This window comes from Dichomitus squalens (assembly GCF_000275845.1).
Source record: "Dichomitus squalens LYAD-421 SS1 unplaced genomic scaffold DICSQscaffold_47, whole genome shotgun sequence".
Classification (NCBI taxonomy): domain Eukaryota; kingdom Fungi; phylum Basidiomycota; class Agaricomycetes; order Polyporales; family Polyporaceae; genus Dichomitus; species Dichomitus squalens.
In genome coordinates this window covers 160,976-181,089 of record NW_006766929.1, presented here as the reverse complement: position 1 = coordinate 181,089, position 20,114 = coordinate 160,976, and the positions used below count along the sequence as shown (strand labels likewise).

General features: G+C 56.2%; 7 protein-coding genes across 7 annotated transcripts; 2 read left to right on the top strand and 5 right to left on the bottom strand.

The window, feature by feature from the left end:
* Positions 1-7: 7 nt before the first annotated feature.
* Positions 8-986, bottom strand: DICSQDRAFT_68205 (Metallo-hydrolase/oxidoreductase; the record flags this gene model as incomplete). Its single annotated transcript, XM_007369338.1, has 2 exons — positions 8-551; positions 616-986. 2 exons carry the CDS (start codon positions 984-986, stop codon positions 8-10), a joined length of 915 nt encoding a protein of 304 aa, XP_007369400.1.
* Positions 987-5,991: 5,005 nt separating this feature from the next.
* Positions 5,992-7,236, bottom strand: DICSQDRAFT_91633 (HET-domain-containing protein; the record flags this gene model as incomplete). The annotated part of the gene is made up of 2 exons (XM_007369337.1): positions 7,057-7,236; positions 5,992-6,552 (listed from the first exon to the last, which is right to left on the bottom strand). Coding segments are annotated over exons 1-2 (732 nt in total), but the record flags the coding sequence as incomplete, so codon positions are not given.
* A 1,507-nt stretch (positions 7,237-8,743) lies between these two features.
* On the top strand, positions 8,744-9,484 carry DICSQDRAFT_139943 (uncharacterized protein). The gene has a single exon (XM_007369336.1). It carries the CDS (start codon positions 8,855-8,857, stop codon positions 9,278-9,280), a length of 426 nt encoding a protein of 141 aa, XP_007369398.1. The 5' UTR covers positions 8,744-8,854; the 3' UTR covers positions 9,281-9,484.
* Positions 9,485-9,931: 447 nt separating this feature from the next.
* DICSQDRAFT_173522 (HET-domain-containing protein) lies at positions 9,932-12,474 on the bottom strand (the record flags this gene model as incomplete). Its single annotated transcript, XM_007369335.1, has 2 exons — positions 9,932-10,078; positions 10,864-12,474. 2 exons carry the CDS (start codon positions 12,472-12,474, stop codon positions 9,932-9,934), a joined length of 1,758 nt encoding a protein of 585 aa, XP_007369397.1.
* Positions 12,475-14,567: 2,093 nt separating this feature from the next.
* DICSQDRAFT_173521 (uncharacterized protein) lies at positions 14,568-15,900 on the bottom strand (the record flags this gene model as incomplete). The annotated part of the gene is made up of 2 exons (XM_007369334.1): positions 14,568-14,930; positions 14,983-15,900. The coding sequence occupies 2 exons, from the start codon at positions 15,898-15,900 to the stop codon at positions 14,568-14,570; spliced, it is 1,281 nt and encodes a 426-aa protein (XP_007369396.1).
* A 196-nt stretch (positions 15,901-16,096) lies between these two features.
* Positions 16,097-16,624, bottom strand: DICSQDRAFT_173520 (uncharacterized protein; the record flags this gene model as incomplete). The annotated part of the gene is made up of 1 exon (XM_007369333.1): positions 16,097-16,624. One exon carries the CDS (start codon positions 16,622-16,624, stop codon positions 16,097-16,099), a length of 528 nt encoding a protein of 175 aa, XP_007369395.1.
* Positions 16,625-18,015: 1,391 nt separating this feature from the next.
* DICSQDRAFT_182934 (Coproporphyrinogen III oxidase) lies at positions 18,016-19,222 on the top strand (the record flags this gene model as incomplete). The annotated part of the gene is made up of 3 exons (XM_007369332.1): positions 18,016-18,324; positions 18,378-18,847; positions 18,989-19,222. Exons 2-3 carry the CDS (start codon positions 18,605-18,607, stop codon positions 19,220-19,222), a joined length of 477 nt encoding a protein of 158 aa, XP_007369394.1. The 5' UTR covers positions 18,016-18,324; positions 18,378-18,604.
* Between the last annotated feature and the right edge of the window lie 892 nt (positions 19,223-20,114).

The following is a 20,114-nucleotide window of genomic DNA, read 5'->3' as shown; positions in this document are numbered from 1 at the left end:
TTGCATTTCACATTCTCGGCGGAATCGCGCCGGGGAAGAACGCATTCCCGCCCTGATTCGCCTCGTACCACGCTGCATCGTGTGCTAGCAGGACATGTACCCGCGGCATACCCAACAGCTCCCGGACCCTAGCGATATGCTCTACCGCCCGCTCCCTGTCTGTATGCACGCAGACCAAGTGCCCTGCGTCGTTGTGCCATGTCGCGACGTCGCGCTCCCCCGTCAGCAGGCGAAGGTCGTGCGCGGAGTCGCCCGCGAGGTAGATCCACGACCCGGTCGCATCCGTGCGCGCGAGGAGGTTGATATGCCCCGGGAGGTGCCCGGGTGCGTCGATGATGTAGAGGCTCCCGTCGTTAAAGTAGTCGTACGCGCGCGGGAAGGGCCCGATGGATGTCGTGAACTCCGACGAGAGGAAGCGCGAGCGGGCAAGGGGGATAGCGCCTTCGAGGACTTCGGCGACGGGGTTTGAGGGATAGCCGTGCACTAGGAGGTCCTCGGCGTCCGCACCCATGATGAAGGTCGCGTTGGGGAATGACGATGCTTCTCCGATACTAGAAAGGCGATGCTCAAGGTCAGACAGAAGTTACGAATAGATGCGCTTAGTAAAGTACTCACTGGTCGTAATGCAGGTGACTGACGATGACTGTCTTGATGTCCGCCGGGTCCATGCCTCCCTTACGCAGGCTCTCCTCTATGCTCTGCGGGGTGGTGATGACGCGGTTGGCGATCACCTTCTGGACGGCCGGTGGGTGGATAGCCAAGTCTCGCCGGATGCCAAGGTCGAAGACGAGATGCTCTTTCGAGGTAGAGTGGCGAAGGAAGAATGCGAGCGAAGGGCACATGGTGAACTCGCCAGGCTTTGAGCCTGCGATGAACCTGGTGTGAATCAGCTGTAAGAGGCCAGCTTCCAGTGCGGACACTTGAATGTACGGCTGGTCGGGTTTGGGTTCCGGCAACGCAAATTTCGGTTGGGAAGATGCCGCCATAGCTATTCTGCGCTCCTGTGCGTGTCTCGCACTGCCCGCCTCCAACGTGCTCCTTATATACCGACCTTGCGCGTGACCGGAACCAGTATGGACTGGCATCAAACTGAGCTTATTTCAGAAGGGAGGAACGGTAAGCAGGGCTCGCCGGTGGGAAGTCCTATGACAAAATTGTGCATCTGGCTATTCGGGGTCCACCATACCTCGCGCGAGTAAGTGCTCATGAGATACAGGTACGACCGCGATCACATCCGGGCCAGATGCACAAGAGCCCTTCCTCCCTTCTGCGTCGGCCTCATTCTGCTCCGAGTACTAGTGAACAGCACGAGGACGCGTACTGTCCCTTCCCCCAACGTCCTCACTCGCGTCCCGGTGCGTTTCGTCTTCCCGTCGGGTGTGCCCCACTCGCGTCCGGGTCACCGATTGATGCATCTCGCTCATAATCTCCCTGCATTCCTAGAGATTGAGCGGTAGTCATCGTGTGGTGAAGCGCGACACATAGAGAGTACCGCGATGGCCCGACGAAGTTCAGACCAAGCCTGATAGCGAGTTCCTTTCCTCCGACGCTGCCAGTAATCTGTCGAGGAGAAATGCATGCCATTCCAGTGAATCATGCCAAGATATCTTGCTAGTTGGGAAAGAGTCGACGACCTCAGCCGATCTTGGGAGGCGCTCCAGTCCCGACATCTTTACAAGCGCGTGCAGCTGCAGACGCCGTCCATAGTCCAGGAGCAGATGCTGATACTGAACGGTGATGGTATAGTCATCGTGGGACAGCGTGAGCCAGTGACTCGTAGGGTCGGCCGATTTGGACCTTGGAGATCGGCTGTACATCGCTGCTCGCGCAGACCGTCCAGTGTCTCCCGCGGCAGTGTGAGGACGACCTTCTTGTGCGGCCGCCTGCAAGCTGCTTCCAGATCCAACCGGGCTGCGCTGAACTGTATCTGCCAAAGATGGCGTTCGAGCGTCGCTGGCGACAGAGGTAGTAGGTCTTCCCATTGGGCGGTGAGGAAGGGGTCTGTGATCGGAACGATGCAGCCGGGATACAAGACGTCGATTCCTGACTGGGAGGGTGGTATGCAGCAGACCCGCCCGAAAGGTGACCAGGTCGGCTGCGATGTTCGCAACCGAAGATGGCGAGATACCAATGAGACAAGGGATGGTGTTCAGGGCACAGTGTTGTGCGTGGAGCAAGAATAGCAGAGAGAGGTAGGATAGGGAGGTGTGTGCGGATACCGTGTGGGGTAAAGGTGTATTCAATCGGGGCGGGACGGGAGAGCCGGAGACGACGGCTGACTTCGTCGTGAGGGATATACTTGATGCTGCTACCATCCGCGAATCTGTCGAGAAAGCTAGCGAACAGGGACGCATTGCCCCATGGATACTCCATGCACGCGAATCGCTTCCCACCGGGCACAGAGGAGACAGCATCAGGCTCCTGGGGGGCATCGAAGCGTAGCAATACGTCTTCCCAAGCGAAGAGGCTCTGGTCTGGAGTTCGCCGCATGATCTCCTCCTGCAGTCGTTGTACGGCCCGCTGGCCCTCGCCGTACAGTGTTGGCATGTTGATGGCGAACAGTCTCATGAGCGCATACGCCTGATCTTCCACCCTCTTGGTCTGCCTCTTCGAAGCCCAGGAGAAACGTTGGGCGACAGAGAACTCCCCCAGCTCCCTCTTGTGCAGTAACGCTTCTTGGCTGACTCCGGTAATCTCCTCGAGTACGCCCGCAAGGTTGCGCTTCGATCCAAGGAACGACCAGTCCGCAGAGAGGAAATGCACGTTATCGGGCGCGATGAGTTCCTGTAGCGTCCACCCGCGCGTGAACCACCGGCTCCTGCCAAAGGGCGACTCCTTGGAATGTGGCGTCGCGCGGGGGGGGACGTCTGCCAGATATGCATAGCAGACCTCTGCTTCCTCGTACCATCCATACATCGAGTTTATCGCCTCGGAGAGCTCGGAGCTGCTCGTTTTGTCGATGCAGCACGAGTCTATCCAGATGTACCGGTGGCCCTCTGCGCGTGCGACCATACACGCCATCCTGACCTTCGGTGAGAGCCTCGAATCGTCCCAGATGGAACGAGATGATGTCGTTAGGCAAACGAGGCGCGAGAGAGGCGCAGAAACGCGAGATAGGAACCATGATGTTCGCCCTGATAAGGAAGAGATGTATGAGTTCCTGACGGTAAAGAAGGACGGATTGTCGAGAGGAATAGACGCCCAATTTACCCTGCTTTGACCCACCTTCTAATGCATGTTGCTCCTGGATCGCCCTCAGCTGCTCGTACGTCTGCTCGCCCTTCTCATGATTCCAGGTGTGCGACAAGATGGCGTACGTTGTGATCAGAGGATCTTTCTCGACGAACTGCCCGGTTTCCGTGTCAAGCAGACGCATATTGTTTCATTCAGGGACGTCCCTGTATACGATTTCGCGGATTGGGCGTCAGCGGAGCTGCATGATGCGAAGTACCTGAGACGAACCGGTCGCGATGAGCCTGTGGGGAGGTTCGGCCAAAATGGTAGGGGTACTGGCGAGGAACATATAGCTGTGCGATAGTGTCCCAGATATGACGAGCACGGACGAAATTGGGTAGTTGGGTGGGCGAGACGACTGCTTAACGTACATAGGGTCACCAGGTAACCCGAACCGTTCAACAGGCACCGCCTCACAGCGCGCCTCTTGGTCGTTTACCAATAGGACGTCTGCATAGACTACGTCAAAAGTCAGCGCGATCCCTGTCTACGTCTGATGAGGACATGCCATAAGGATGTAGTGCATTGTGCAAGACCGTGTTGATTCCGTCGAGCGGCCACGTACCGACAGTGGGGCGCCCATAGCGGTACACCTTGCTCACTCACTCGAAGGCGGCCAGCAACCTATGAATGATCTCCAGTGTGTTCCTGCCAAGTTTGAGCAAAATCAGGGGATGGTGCTCGAGATACAGAAAGCGGTCTTCCATAAGCGCCCCTGGCCTCAAGCGCGCGGCGAAACGAGCGGTCGTATAAGACTAATTCAGCTACGAATTTACTTCGCCTATTGCTCCCACTCACCGCCCTGCCTATCGCTGTCTTATCTCATTGCCTACTCAACGACCTTTTCTGTCTGTGGTCACAGACTCTTGACAGTGCTTTTCACCGATCCACGCCGTCATGGACCTGGTCGACATGCCCCTCTATGTACCTCTTAGCTTCTTCCCTTTGTGGACTGGGATTCAATCCCCACTGCCCTACCCACGACAATTTTTTCAGAGGGCCTTGCAAGAGAGAATTAATCCACTCCAGACCATATTCTATTTAAATCGCATCCTGCTCTCCGCCCGTCAGCTACCTATACTATGACTCTTGGATCCTACCATGACAGGAACTCTCGCTCTGTACATGCTGCTTTGTCTGTTTCTTCCCTCCACGTAATAATCAGAGTCCTAGACGACTTCATGCGGCTTCTTCCTTTGTGCTACTGACTATCGCGCCTTTTTGTGTATCTGCGCGGACACCATGCTCAGTCGAGTAGGCGTCCGGTCAGCCGCTATTCCCGGTGCTATGGCGCATTTCCAGAGGATGCTAAGCAATATCTCCGTGAATAAGGCCTGATGAACTGATGACAACTAAAGACATGATTGATGTCCAGCGTAATCTACGCTCGTGCTATGAGAATATCGGTACGTACACCATCTCTGCGAAGGTCAAGCCCGTAACCTAAGAATCGTACATTGGAAACCGAGAAGGCCATCGCGGAGAAGATACCCAGACTTGATCAAGGCGATACGTCGTCTCCACCGTCTCCAGACGTCATGCCGTCTTTTCAGACTGAATGACAGGAGGATACGAGTCATCACCCTGCTCCGCGACCACGCCGGGGCTTGCCTGGTGTTCCACTCCACTGCCCTGCACGCTCGTACTCGACTGGCCCACCGGACCGGGCGCATCTTCAGGATCTCCCTATTGACTCCCCACGATTGAGGCGTCGTCCGAGTGGCGATCCATTCCGACCTGTATGGCGTACCACGATGGTCTGAGGAACGTCAGGCCAAGTGTGACAGTGAACTCCTTCTCCCCTGCGCGTACAGTAACTTCTCTGTCACGGCGAGTTGTGAACCATGGCGGCGTGTCGGACCAACTCACTTCGCTTGGAGACTGTGTCGAAAGGACGTCATGGGGGGATGGTCCGAGGCCTCCCGAAACCTCCACACGTGCACGCATCGTCAGACGTTTCCCGCCATCTTCGAGCGTATGGTCGTACTCGATGGAGACAGTGTGGTCGTGGTGGGACAATGTGAGCCGGTGCGTTGTCGGATGAGCCTGATCAGGACGTCGGAGACTGGTGGTGTACTGCTGGGCGCAGAGAGCATCACGAGTCTCCCGTGACAGTCGCAGGAAGATACTGCCATGGGGCCGGTCATCGTCTGGGTCCTTCTCCTCTGGGTCCCTATATCGGCGGGCGGGATGAGATATGTAGACAGTCCTGACCACTATCTGTGAACGGCAGCGTTCGACAGTGGCCGGCGACAACGCGAGCATATCTGGGCCTTCAAAGAAGCCGAGATATCGTCCTTCACGGACGACTCTGATCCATCCGGCATAAAGAAGGTCGACGCCTGACTCGGAAGGTGGTATGCGACACACTCTCCCAAGAAGGTGTCCGGGATGATCACCGTGTTCACAGCCAAGTATGGCGAGATTCCAATGGGACATGGGGTGATCGTCGGGGACCTTTGTCTCGTCTGGATGAAGAATAGCAGAGAGGGGTAAGACGGGTAGCTGTGTGCGGATGCCGTACGGCGTGGAGGTATACTCCGTCGGGGAAAGACCAGAGAGCTGGAGGCGACGGCGGACTTCGTCGTAATGGACACTCGTGATGGTACTAGCGTCCAGGAACGAACTAAGAGAAACAGCGATCAAGGACTCGTAGCTCGGATGGTGTGCCACACATTCATATGCCTTGGCATGGTCTGCAGAAGTGGCGTCGTCGAGCTCTTCATGGACCTCCAAAGAGGGCCCCCAAGCGCTGCCCCAAGCGAAGAGACTCTGATCCGGTGTTCGCCGCAAGATCTCCTCTTGTAGCCGTCGCAGCGCACGCTCACCCTCGCCGTAGAGGATAGGCATGTTGATGTCGAAGATTCCCATCAACGAATACGCTCGGTCTTCCACCCTCTCCGTCTCTCGCATTGAGGCCCACGAGAACCGTTGAGCAACAGAGAATTTCTCCAGCTCTGTCTCATGCAGCAGGGCGCGTCGATCGATACCAGTCGTCTTCTCGAGTACGTCAACGAGGTCGTCCTTCCACCCAATGATTTCCCAATCGGCGTTGAGAAAAATCAGATCGTCAGGTGCGATGAGCTCCTGGAGTGTCCATCCGCGCGTGAACCATCGGCTCTCGCGGAAAAACCGAGATTGAGGTGTCGCGCCGGGGGGGACATCGGCCAGATACGCATAGCAAACGTCTGCGTCCCCGTACCACGCATACATCGAATTGATGGCCTCGGAGAGCTCGGAGCTGCTTTCCCTGTTGATACAGCACGAGTCTATCCAGAGGTAGCGGAAGCCCGTCTCCCGCGCGACCTTACAGGCCATCTTGATCTTGGGGGACAGGTCCGGATCGTCCCATATCGGAGACAGAGACGTCTGCGTACGACTTTTTGTGGAAGATTCTGGGGACAGTGGTGGTAAGGGAGCCCCCCAGCTCACAGACGGATTCGCGGCCTCAGGCATGTCGATTTCAGACGTCCCAGGCTCTGGTAAGGCGCTGGCAGACAGAGGTGAATGGCGTTGGCCGACTACAGGGTTAAGTGGGGGGACAGCTCCCACCGCGCGAGGAGTCTCCGGAGAGACGCCAGTGCGTCGTTCGGTGAGGCTGACACGTTCAGCGAGTAGGGCTATTTGCTCGTTGAGGCGCGCGATGGAGGCATCTATCGACAACAACAACGACGACGACGACGACGACGACGACGACGACGACGACGACGACGACGACGACGACGCAGATATAGACGCGCCCGCTAAGGAGGGGGAGGGTGTACGGGATACTCCACCCTTTGGTACGGCGGTAGACGAAGAATTGGGCTGGCGGTGGAAGACTCTCTGCGAAGAAGCGCCACGCTCCGAAATGTATCGTTTCTGGATCTCCTGCAGTTCTTGAAACGTCTGCTCGCCATTATCGGGGTCCCAGGTGTGCGACAGTATGGCCAATACTTGGTCCTGAGGATCTATATGGACGAACTGTCCGGTATACGTGTCAAGAACTCGCATGATGTAGTCTAGGTTTTTCCGAATATCACCCAGAAATAGCAGTCAGCAGAGCAGAACAAGGACAGATAGAATGGTACTGACCGTGGAAAGTAACCCTCTCGGGAGAATTGGGTCACAAGGGGATAATTATAGACGAGGGGGAGACGTCTATCCGTTCGACCTCGATGGGGTGAGGATGATCAAGTATGAGACAGGAGAGACAGGGAGCAGCGGTAGGTTCGTGGGTAAGACTGTCGGGGCACACGCCGCTGCGAGGAGCGAGCAATTTGTCACGACTGCAGGCCTCATGATGGACATCATGGCGGCCGCTTCTCCTGCTTTCAAACCGGTTGGATGCCCGCACCTCATGCCTTTCGGTCAGCACTTACTTTGCTTGACGTCGGACAAGGCCGTCATACCTTGTATGTGACAACGCCGAAGCTCATCGTGCCTTCCTATAAAGCAATTGCCTCGCTCATTTTGAGTAATATTGTTCGCTCACCTGTCTGCACATTAGGAGTGGTACCGTCGCGCAACGGTCACTCCGATGCACACGTGGTGCGGTGGACTTGGGAAGCAAGGAAACGCGCGCGTGGACCGCATGGTGCTTTCAAATACTGCAGACTCGGAGTTTGATCAATACCGGTGTGGCAGGACATCAGTGACAGCTTCGGCAGTGAGGGTGCTTCGCGGACACCGTCGAAGTAAGATATACATGGCAATATGTCCGAAGGCGCGTGCCAAGACTGGATTGGTACTCACGGTAGAGCAACTTTGCGGTAGTCGGGCTCGCGTTTGTATGGCGCGCTCCGCCCAATTGAGACGATCCGTTATGCGGGCCGGATACCATGCGCGCACGACATGGGCGTGCTAGCACGACTCCCAATGGGACGGTCCTTTAGGTCCTCTAGAAGCGCGACGGGCCCCAAGGAGGCAAGGTGACCAAGGACATGGCACGTCTGCCGAGCTTCGACCCAGCTGCAGGCCTGACAAACATTCGCAAGACTTCACATGGGTCGCGGACGACTGCATACTGTCAAATTAACCAAGGCTCTGTGCCACCGCATCGCATTGGTTGCACCGCCGGCGGTGCGAGACCATACTCAGGCAGCGGCTTAGATTCTTCCACTAGAACGAGGTCAGTCGATCGCTCCTTCTGACACGGCAAGGGCGTACTGGTGAAAACATGGTGCGGCTATGCCTTCAGCATGAAATTTTGGGATTATGCATGGATGTCTTGCTATGAGGAACCTTGTCATTCTCGGGCCTGCCTCGAGTGTTTCTGAGTTCCGCCTCCTAGCCTCATTGCCGCAGACGCTGCTGCACGTTGATGCATGTGACAGACACAAGTCTGAGATTGATATAGAAGCAGAACCGCGCGACTAGACACTGGCCAGGATTGGTAGAGGAATGTAACTGGACACGGAGGCATCGGATGAGACATGTCCTCCACGTGGCCGGCAACCGTTTTTGGCTCGGAGTCTCGCGTCGTCTCGCGTCTTGACTCATCCCCTTCTCCTCGCACCCACTCCGTTCGCGAACATGTCCGACCCCACAAAAGCCGAGACCGAGCGGGTGTTCGAGTTGTAGAGGGTGAACGTGGTGCGTCTTATGGTTCCGGATGGCGGCAACTAATAGACCAGACATTATGAACAGATGTATCGCACACCCGCTCTGCACGAATAGCGCTGCGGCCTCGGAAGATGTGCCTACGTACGCCCGCGAGAGGTTCGGCAACCAGAAGGTGATATCGTCCGGCTTAGGCCTCGTACGTAGCTCGTACGGCCCGAAGGCGAACGCGGAAGCGGAGGCACGCCCTACTCGTTACAGGACTCGCAGTCTGGTCCCTCTAACCAGTACTCAGTGCGAGAGGAGGAGGATATGCCCTGTCTCCAGCCGACGCATTTCTCGGCGCATCCGCCTCCCATCCACAAGTATATCTATGTACACTTATATCTACACTACCGCGCTCATCCGCCTCATGATCCGCCTGGGACATTCCATGGCCACATCGGGAAGTACATCTCAAAGCTCTAGGACAACATCGTCGGCGTGTTCGAGAAGCGCGACTTGAGGACTGTCCTTCAAGGGCGACTCTTCGCTCCACCGCTTCGGCCGTCGCGGGCTCTTGTGCGCGTTGCAGGTCCTCCCCCATCCCTCAGGAGACGTTTCTGAAGAGGGCGGAGGTAAAAATCTCCGTTGTGTACGGTATGCTCCCTCCCCCAGTGATCAAGCAGATGTGCGCACACCATTCCTCTTTACAATGTCTAGACCGCCGTGCCCTTCTTTGTAACAAGGCTCTCCCCCCTCGCCCGCCCGTGCAAACTGCACGCGCCCACCGTCCAAGCAAGTTATTGCTAGTTTACCGCGTAGTCGACCAAGGCCGCACATGACAAGCCCGGGAAGCTCATTGTGTGGTGGTTCGGGTGCGGCTCGGGCCTGACCCCGTCGTACCTGTACTAGGAGGACGCAGAGCACTTCCACAGCACGATCCGGGCCGCGTGTGACACGCGCATGGGGCGGATCTCAACTCCGCGCTCAAGACATGGTGCGACGCGGCGAGTCGCGCGAGATTCCGTCTATGGGCTCTTCCTCGTCCTTCATCCACGCTACCGGCACGCGCCAACTGTCCACGTAAAATACGGCTGATATATTGACGACTATGGAATGAGAGTCAGAAACCATGTATTGTACCTGAATAAATTCCAGTCCAAGCTTTCGTGGATTAAAATTGTGTAACGAAGGCCGAGACGAGCTTCGCAAAAGAATCCAATCCAGCCCCATCAAAGCGAATCGCCGTCTTCACCGTTCTCCAGATGTCTAGTGGCCACTCCGCGTTGGCGTCATTGACCTCATCCCTGTACTCGATTACCTGTCATTCGTTTCATAATGATGAGCATGCGAGTCGTCGCTCGGGTCCTCGCCCCCACTAGAGCTCACCTTGTACTATTGTTCTTCGCTCCACCGCTCTGCACACTCACATTCGACTGGTCACCGGACCTGGCGCCTCTTTGATTGCAGCGGATGTATCTCGACCCCTAACGAATACCGCGACTTTCCAACGAGCTCCAGGCCAATTTTGATAATGAGCATCTTCCTCCCTATACGCAGAGTAGCTTGTTCACGGCAGGGCCATACACGCCATACGATCGAATCGGACCAAGTTATCTGGCTGGATATTGCCGTCGAACCGGCATGTGGTGGAAGGCCCTCTGACGTCTCTATATGCGTACGTATCGTCCACTCGCGCCCATCGTCCTCAAGGGTATGGGTGCATTCGATGGCAATAGTGTGGTCGTCGTGAAACAATGTGAGCCGGTGCGTCGTCGGATGAGCCTGATCAGGTCCTCGGAGGCTGGGCGTGTACTTCTCGGCGCGGAGAGCAATCATACTCGCAGCGGACAGTCGCATATAGATGCTGTCATGAGGTTCAAATTGAGTCTGGAATATCGGCGAGTTCCTAAATCGGCGGGCGGGGTGAGATATGTAGACGGTCCGGAGCTCTATGTGTGGCGCACTGCGTTCGACGACAGCCGGTGATAACGCGAGCATACCTGGGCCATCGTCATCATGCCCGGGTGATGCTTGCACCGAGGGCTCAATACACCCAGCGTATAGCAGGTCGATGCCAGACTTGGACGGTGTTATGCGACAAACTCTCCCAAGAAGATGCTCAGGATAACGATCATCTTCGCAGCCAAGCATAGCCAGGTACCAGTGGGACACAGTATCGCTGTCACCATGGGGAACGGGTGTTGCGTCCGGATGAATGATGGCAGAGAAGGGTACGACGGGTAGCTGCGTACGGATGCCGCACGATGTGAAGGTATAGTCGGTCGGGGGAAGATCTAACAGATGCAGACGGCGGCAAACATCGTGGTGGGGGATACTCCTGATGGTACTGGCATCCTCGAACTTATTGAGGGAAGCAGTAAACGAAGAGTCGTCCGCAATGTGATATCTCTTGGGTTTGGGTACAAAAGGGACATCGTCGAGCGCTTCATTGACATCAGAGGAGTGCTTCCAGACACCGCCCCAAGCCAAGAGGCTCTGGTCGGGTGTACGTCGCATGATCTCCTCCTGTAGCCGTCGAAATGCACGCTCACCCTCGCCGTAGAGGGTGGGCATATTGATGTCAAAGATTCCCATCAACGCGTATGCTTGGTCTTCCACCCTCTCCGTCCGTCGCCCTGTTGCCCACGAAAAGCGTCGGGCAATGGAGAATTGGTCTAGCTCTGTCCTGAACAGTAGGGCGTCTCGATCGACGCCCGTCGTCTCCTCAAGCACATCGACAAGATCGTCCTTAGACCCAATGGTTTCCCAGTCAGCGGAGAGGAAGATCAATCGACCGGGTGCGATGAGCTCCTGGAGTGTCCATCCGCGTGTGAACCATCGGCTCTTGCGAAAAGAGGATTGCTCAGAATGAGGCGTCTCGCCAGGGGGGACATCGGCAAGGTAGGCGTAGCAGATGGTCGAGTCCCCATACCACATATACATCGAATTGATCGCCTCGGAGAGCTCGGAGCTGCTCGCCTTGTCGATGCAACACGAGTCTATCCAAATGTACCAGTAGCCTGCCTCGCGTGCGACCGCACACGCCATCTTGATTTTCGGCGACAGCTCCGGGTCGTCCCATATGCACGTAGGAACATCCGGGACAGGGCTAGTGGGAGACGAAGCCGGCGGAGGTGAGGAGGACTCCTCAACAGGAGGAGCCGAGGTGTCGTGGACGACAACAGGGGCGAGGACTGGCTCCGGAGCAGTTGATATCGAGTCGGCTGGCGGGCCATCTCCCAGTAGTTTGACGACGCGCGCTGCGGAACGGATGATGAGACGGAGGAATTGCAGAAGCCTTTGCCAAGGGCCGCTTAGGCGCGACTGTGGGGCATCGTGATGGTAAGCATTGTCTTCAAGTCGTCCCTCCGTCTGGCCGACACCACCAGCGAGGAGCGCCGTACGCTCGTTCGGAAGTGTTGTCGTAGAAGCAGCCTCTCGGGCTGCGGGGAACGGAGCGCAGCTAGTAGCTGGGGTTGGAGAGGATGGGCTGTCTGGGGAGGTGGCAGCAGAGAACGAATTGTCCTGTCGATGGAGAGCATTGTTCTGAGGACGTGCCCCAGGTCGCAGGATGTAGCGATCCTGGATCCTCTTCAGCTCTGCGTACGTCTGCTCTCCATTCTGATGGTCCCAGGTATGCGACAAGATCGCGTACTTCGTTGTTAGATGGTCGATCTCTACGAACTGGCCGGTTTCTGTGTCGAGAACTCGCATGATACCGTCGGGAATTCCACAAAAGCGGTCACTATTCTTTCTTGTTGTTAGCTGATCCTGACAAGGCACTGTATGACAGAACGAACCGGTGATGCGGCTTCTCATGAGGATGGGTCCCCTCTTGAGAGCAGGCAGCGAGGTTGAGGTATGAGCCGTTCGGCGATGGGCGATGGGCTGGCGACAGGAGTAGTAGACAACATTGGACTTATACTTGCGGCGGAGAGAATTGACTGCACACGAGGCTGTGGTCGGGCAGACCTCGAGGCTTCCAACCTCTCACGGTGTCCACTTATGGATATGTTGATCTTCTAGGTCGGAGCGGTAGCCAGGCATAGCAGTGTCCTCATGTCTATGGGATTGGCGTCAGCGTGGGCTCGGGCGGCATCGAACAATAATTTCGAATCTTTCGATGTCACAAGGAGCAGACGCGCCATCGTGCACACGGATGTTCTAATCCCACGACCAGGATACAAGTCGGGAGCAGCAACAACACCAAGGCTCTCAAACAAGGTCGTGTTGACGATGCCATCAATTGCCTTTCTAATTTGGGCAAACTCACTGGTGTTAGAGAGCACCCTGTCGAGGCGCTCCAGATGCTGATAACCGTCAGACACAGTATGAATAGCGGTTCGCAGCGAGCTGCAATTTATGGCCGAGAACATGGGTGCCACGAACATTAGCTGAGTATCTCGTCGCGGCGCTAGACAGCAGGAAGGTATGATGATACAGACCAGTCTTGTCTTCAGTGGCCATCGATCACTATCGCGACCCCAGTGTTCGGACAGACGGACAGACTGCATGTATCCTCTCGATCGGCGGAGGAAACATACCATAGACGATACGGACGCATATATCTCGGCCCTTTTTAGCACCATCTACCATTAGGCCGCCTTTGCCCCGGAACCAGGACGGTAAGCACAAAGACGTGCGAGAGGCTGCGACCGTCCCGGACATGAAGCCAGAAATCGCACGTGAAGACCAGAGGTGCTTGGGTCGAGTTCCCTAGAAACCCTCGAGGAGACGACGAGCTATTGTGTGAGTGTGTAAGCGCGGGTGCGCCATGGAGAGGATGGCAAAAGACGATTCGGGCCTACCTCCATTCAGCGCATGTCCCAGAGAGTCGGACAGGCAGAAGTGTACGATGGTCGCATACGAGCCGATTCATCATGGTTTACGGACGTCGAAGCGACCATGGGCAGTCGGGACGGCGAGCAAGACGCCGGCTTCGCGCCACCGGTGCGCTCGAACGTCTCATTTGGCTACGACTTCGCCCTCTGCTCCCACTGACCTGCCTGCATATCCTTTCCTTGTCCGCTTGCTTGCTGAAAGACTTCTGCTGCTCCTATACAATGACCCTTCCAACAGTACTTCTCGTCGATCTGCCCCGTCATCGACCATCGGCAAGTCATTGTGGCTCTCCCTGTTCGACATACCTCTATCCCCAAAGCTCCCTGTAGACCTTCTCTTTGTGGATCCGCGGATTCATCTCACTCTACTTAAAATGCGATACTTCCTCCCGAGGGATCAACGCCACAGAATGCAGACGAGGACGAACAATCGACGGACGGTAAGTGTATGTTGATGTACTCTATCGTCTTTTCGCGCTATGGTCGGGGGCGGCGTCCGCAATCCTCCCGGAGAACAAAGACGGACACCGCGGCCAGATGAGACCTCCCTGCTGGGCCTCGATGTCTAGGCTCCGGCTGTTGGTGTACGTTTTCGTTGTGTTCGAAACCATTCCCTTCCTATTCCCCAGACCATACATTGTATTGTATCGTATCGCGCTTTCCGCCCATAATCTACCTGTACTATGACTTCTGGATCCCGGATCCCTCACTGTGCATGCTTCTTCGCCTGTCTCTCCCCGCGAGATGACAAGAGCATTCGACGACTTCATCCTTCATCCGTCTGCTTTCATTCTGCTATCGACTACAGCGGCCTATGTGGATCTATACGCATACCATGGTCGAGTAGGTGTCTAGTCCGTCGCAAATCCGTGGCACTACGGCGCACTCCTAGAGAATGCTCTCGCACCATCTCTGTCAAGGCAGTCTGCGGGACTAAATACGCGAATACACACTGTTCGGTGCAACTTAGACTCGTCCTATGAACATACCAGTAAACAATAAACCATCTTCGGCAAGATCAAGCCCAAAACCTAGGAACCGTACATCGAGAACCGAGTCGGACATCACAGAGAAGATACCCAGACTGGTCAAATCCACTCCGTTGCCGTGTGGGCCCACCGGACCGGGCGCCTCTCCTTGCCGACTCTCAACAGTTGGGGTCGCATCAGAGTGGCGGTCTGTCCCAACCCGGATCGCATACCACGATGGCCCGAGGAGCGTCAGGTCGAGGTTGATAGCGAGCTCCTCCCCTGCGCGCACAGTAACTTGTTTGTCACCGAGCGATATGGACCATAGCGTGAAGTTGCACCAAGTCACTTCGCTTGGAGACTGTGTCGAAAGGACGTCGCCGGGGGGGGGGGGATCGGAGCTTCCCCGACACCTCCACACGTGCACGCATTGTGAAACCTTCCCCGCCGAGTTTGAGTGTATGGTCGTACTGGATGGAGATAGTGTGGTCATGGCGGGACAATGTGAGCCGGTGCGTCGTCGGATGCGCCTGATCAGGACGTTGGAGACTAATGTTGTACTGCTGGGCGCGGAGAGCACCACGAGTCTCCCGTGACAGTGTCAAGAAGATACTGCTATGGGACCGGAAACGATCCAGATATGTCTCTGAGCGCCTGGCCGGGCGGGATGGATGAGATATGTAGACAGTCCGGAGCTCTATCTGTGAATGGCAGTCTTCGATAGTAGCCGGCGACGACGCGAGCATATCAGGGCCCCGATAAGGGCCGGGCAAGTCTCGTTCTAGGGCGAGTGTAATCCAACCGGCATATAAGAGGTCGACGCCTGACTTAGAGGGTAGTATGTGACAGACTCTCCCGAGGAGGTGTCCGGGATGATCACCGTGTTCACAGCCAAGGATGGCGAGGTACCAATGGGACATGGGGTGATCGTCGGGGACCTCTGTCTCATCTGGATGAAGAATAGCAGAGAGGCGTAGGACGGGTAGCTGCGTGCGAATGCCGTACGACGTAAAGGTCCATTCGGTAGGGAGAAAACCATAGAGTTGGAGGCGAAGGCGGACTTCGTCATAGGGAACAGCTCCGATCGTATGGGCGACCTGGAACCGTTTGAGCGAAGTAGTAATCAACGAATCATTGCTCAGAAAGTTTGCTATCAGTTGATATGCCTTGTCTCGGGGTACAGAGGAAGCGTCGTCAGGCTCTTCATGGAAGTCTGAGGAAGGCTTCCAGGTGCTGCCCCAAGCGAAGATGCTCTGGTCCGGTGTTCGCCGCAAGACCTCCTCCTGTAGCCGTCGCAGCGCACGATGACCCTCGCCGTAGAGGGTAGGCATGTTGATGTCAAAGATTCCCATCAACGAGTATGCTCGGTCTTCCACCCTCTCCGTCTCTCGGTTCGAGGCCCAAGAGAACCGTTGAGCAACGGAGAATGTATCCAGCTCTGTCTCATGCAGCAGTGCACCTCGATCGATGCGAGTCGTCTTCTCGAGTACGTCGATGAGATCGTCCTTTGACCCAATAGATTCCCAGTCAAATAATCATCAATTCGGCGGGTGCGATGAGCTCCTGGAGTGTCCATCCGCGCCTGAACCAACGGCTCTCGCGGAAGGATGAGTCCTCTGAATGAGGTGCATCGCCGGGAGGGACATCGGCCAGATACGTGTGGCAAATGTCTGCGTCCCCGTACCACGCATACATCGAATTGATGGCCTCTGAGAGCTCTGAGCTGCTCACCTTGTCGATGCAGCATGAGTCTATCCAGATATACCGGAAGCCCGCCTCGCGTGCTACCGCACACGCCATCTTGATCTTAGGTGACAACTGGGGATCGTCCCATATCGGAGGAAGGGCTGTCTGTGCACGATTTTCTGAGATAGGTTCCGCAGGAAGCGGTGGAGAGGAGTTCTCTACGGGTGCGTCTACGGCCTCGGGGATGAGGAGTCTTGAGGTCACCGGCTCTAGGGAAGTAGCGGCTGACGGATGTAAACGTAGTTGATTGACGACGAGAAGGATGAGGCGGGATATGGGCGTGAAGACCAGGAAAAGGAATTGCAACATCCGTTTGCATCAATTGCCGAGCCGCGATCGCCCAGTGGCTTCCACCGTGCATGGAGTCTCCGGAGGGATGCGTCATTCCATAGAGCTGACGCGATCAGAAAGAAGGGCCACTTCTTCAATCAGGAACGCTATAGAGGCGTCCGCGGATGATGTAGGTGGATATACTGTGTCGACAGTTGGGGATCGGAATTGTGAAGGGGACGGTCCATCCTCAGGTACGAGGGCAGAGGAGGTATGGAGCCGTGTATGTGAGTGGTCATGAAAATTGGCATCCAGCTTCGAAGCATATCGGCTCTGGATCTCTCGCAGCTGTTCAAACGACTGCTCGCCCTTTTCGCGATCCCAGGTGTGCGACAAGATGGCGAATGTTATACTTTGAAGATCTGCCTGAACGAACTGTCCGGAATGCGTGTCAAGGACTCGCATTAAGTCGTCGAGACCTTTAGGAAAATCATTCAGAAATGGCCGTCAGTAGAGCAGAGCAAAGACAGATGGATTGGTACTGACGGTGGAAAGCAGCCTTCACGCAGGAAATGGACAAGAAGGGGGGATAGACGAGGAGGAACGTCTAACCGTTAGACGTCGGTGGAGAGAGGATGGACACGTATGAGATAGGGGAGATGACGAGCAGCAGTAGGTTCGTGGGCAAGACTCCAGGTACGCTGTTGCGGGAGCGAGTAATATATCAGGGTTACAAGGACCCCTTCACCTGCGTTTGGACCAGTTATATGCCGGAACCTCGGGCCTTTCTGTCAGCGCAAACTTTGTTTGACGTCGGACGACGCAGGCGCACCTTGGATGTGACAACGCTGAAGCTCATCGTGACTTATTATGTAGCGATTGCCTCGCTCATCTTCAGTGACAATATTGCCCATCCGACTACGGTTTGAACTTTACTTTCAAAGGCCACCACACCGCGTGTACACTGTGATGACGCAGTGGAATGTCGGCTACGCGGTGGTATCATTCCTAAAGCTACCGGCGCGTGGCTGCATGGCGATTTCGATTGCAGGGCGGAGTCAGCTCGATACTGGCGTGGCATTACATCGACAGCTTCCATCAGTGGCGAGAGTGATTCGCCGACACCGTTGAAGTAGGATGTACAAAGGCAGCGTCGTGGCGTAGTGGTGGATGTCTTGAGGAAGCCACGGGCCTCGAGCATTTCTGGTGCCCCAGAGATATGTTGCTGCACGTTGATGCATGTTACAGACACCAGTTGGTATTGATACAGAAGCAAAACCGTGCAACTAGCAGGATTGGTCAAGCGGCTCGAGCCTTCGACGTCGGAGCTGGGCACGGAGGCGCCTACATAGAATGCCGCAACCGTCTGGCGTCTTTCCCTTCTCGCAGTGCTCGCACCCACTGTCAGTAAAGGACGAATGTGGTGCGTCCAATCTTCCCGTATGGCCGCGAACGGATAGACTATACGTTGAGGATAGACGTACGCAGACCTGCACCCGCTGTGCACGAGTACCGCTGCGGCCTCGGAGGATGCGCCAATGTACGCGCGCGAGAAGTTGGGCAACCAGAACGCGATTCCGTCCCATATCTACCTCGGGCGTAGCTTGTACGACCTGCATGCTTTTGCGGCGGTGGGGATACGCCCAAGATGTCCTAGGGGACGCAGTCTAATCCGTCCAACCAGTGCTTCGGGCAGGGGGATATGGCCAGTTCTCTGCGCATCAGCTTGTTACTCACATGTACGTTCACATCCTCATTGGCACCATCGTCGCTGCCTCTCACATTCCCATAGCCACGGCGTTGGGGAGTGCTAGTACATCTCGAAGCTCCAGGACGAAATCGTTGACGCGTTCGAGAAGCTCGACTCCAGCGCCGTCTTTCAAGCGCGACTCTTCGCTCCGCCTCTTTTGTTTTGCGCGTTAGGTGTCTCTCCCCCGTCCCACCGGAGACGATACTGGAGAAGGCGGGGTGGCTTATCTCCGTTGTGCACGGTATCCTCCCTCCCCCATCACCACCATCATGCACATGTGCGCGGATTCGCCCTCCATCCCCGACGTCCAGTCTGCCGTCCCCTTCTTCGAAGCAGGGCTATCACTCTTCATCCATCCGCGCAGTCCGCATGTGCCCACCGTCCACGCCAACTATCGCTGTTTCGAGATCACCACGCAGCCGACGGAGGAGGAGGCCGCCCGCGCACGGCAAGCCCGGAAAGCTCATCCCGTGATGGTTCGGGGGCAGCACCGACTTGACCCCGTCGTACCTGTACGAGGAGGACGCAGAGCCTTTCAACAGGATGATCTGGGCCGCGTGTGACGCGCACGGGGCGGATCTCTACTCCACGTTCAAGACGTGGTGCGACCCGGCTCGTCGCGCGGGATCTGCTTTGACGACCTCTGCGGCGAGCCGCACAAGCGGTTTGCCGGAGACGACGTGGCGCGGCAGAGGACCGCAGAGACCTTCGCGTTCGTGCCGTCGTACGTCTCGATCCTCGAGCGGCGGTACAAGGCGGCGAGCACGGAGCACGAGAAGAGGTGGCAGCTGATTCGCCGTGGGCAGTACGTCGAGTTCGACCTGGTGTTTGACCGGGGGACGAAGTTTGGGTTGATGCCGTCCGGGGCTCGGAGAGTATCCTCATGAGTCTGTCGGAGACGGAGTACATAAGCGAGCTTGGGACGGAGGCGGAGAGCAGGGAGGGGAAGCTTGTCGAGGTGCTGAAGGATCGGAGGGAATAGGCGTCGAATGCAGGGCTCGAGCGTAAGAAATTTGTTCTTGCGAGTGCCACAGCTCGAATTTCTTCGCACTTTCCGTCGCGCATCCTGACATTGCCGCAGACTATTTATACAACATAGTGCTCCTAGACATCTCCAGGCGCGCATATAGCCACCCTGCTCTCCGCTCCTCACCGTGTCGTCCCCTTGGGTCGCGTTGTCGACTTCTGGGAGCTGGACGTATAGTCACCGTAATCCTGCAGCTGGGGGTTTCCGGCGTCCGCTCATATGACGGATGTTGCGTTGGGGTACGAGTATGCCTCGCTGATACTGGACGTGAGGCGGGCAGAACATTAGGTGGGGCGTGATCGATACTCACTGAGCAGTCATTCGCTTGTCTTCGTTTTGCTCCCGACCACTGTGATATGTGCAGATGGGGCCATGCTGAATCTAGTCAATCGCCATTTCGAGTGCTACGACCCATTCCCAGAGCATACATACCTTGGCAGATTGTTTGTCAATATAGTCTAACGTATTCATGTGCACAAAAACGCCAAGTGTCCGTTGTAACCTACGTTCGTCCCATGAACATACCGGTACGTACAAGAAAGGGAAGATCAAGTCCATGACCTTAGGATCGTACATCGAAAACCGAGACGAACATCGTAGAGAAAATACCCAGACTGGTCAAGGCGACACATCGTCTCCACCCTTCCACAAGTCGCGTCATCTTGAGGCGGTTCGGCCTTTGTAGCATTCACCTCGTCCCCATCCTCAGTCGTCTTCACCACTCTTCAGAGTCATAGGTATGACGATACCAG

Bases quoted from the DNA above. Each gene is read 5' to 3' on its own strand.
- DICSQDRAFT_139943 (XM_007369336.1), top strand. From the start codon at position 8,855: ATGAACAGATGTATCGCACACCCGCTCTGCACGAATAGCGCTGCGGCC.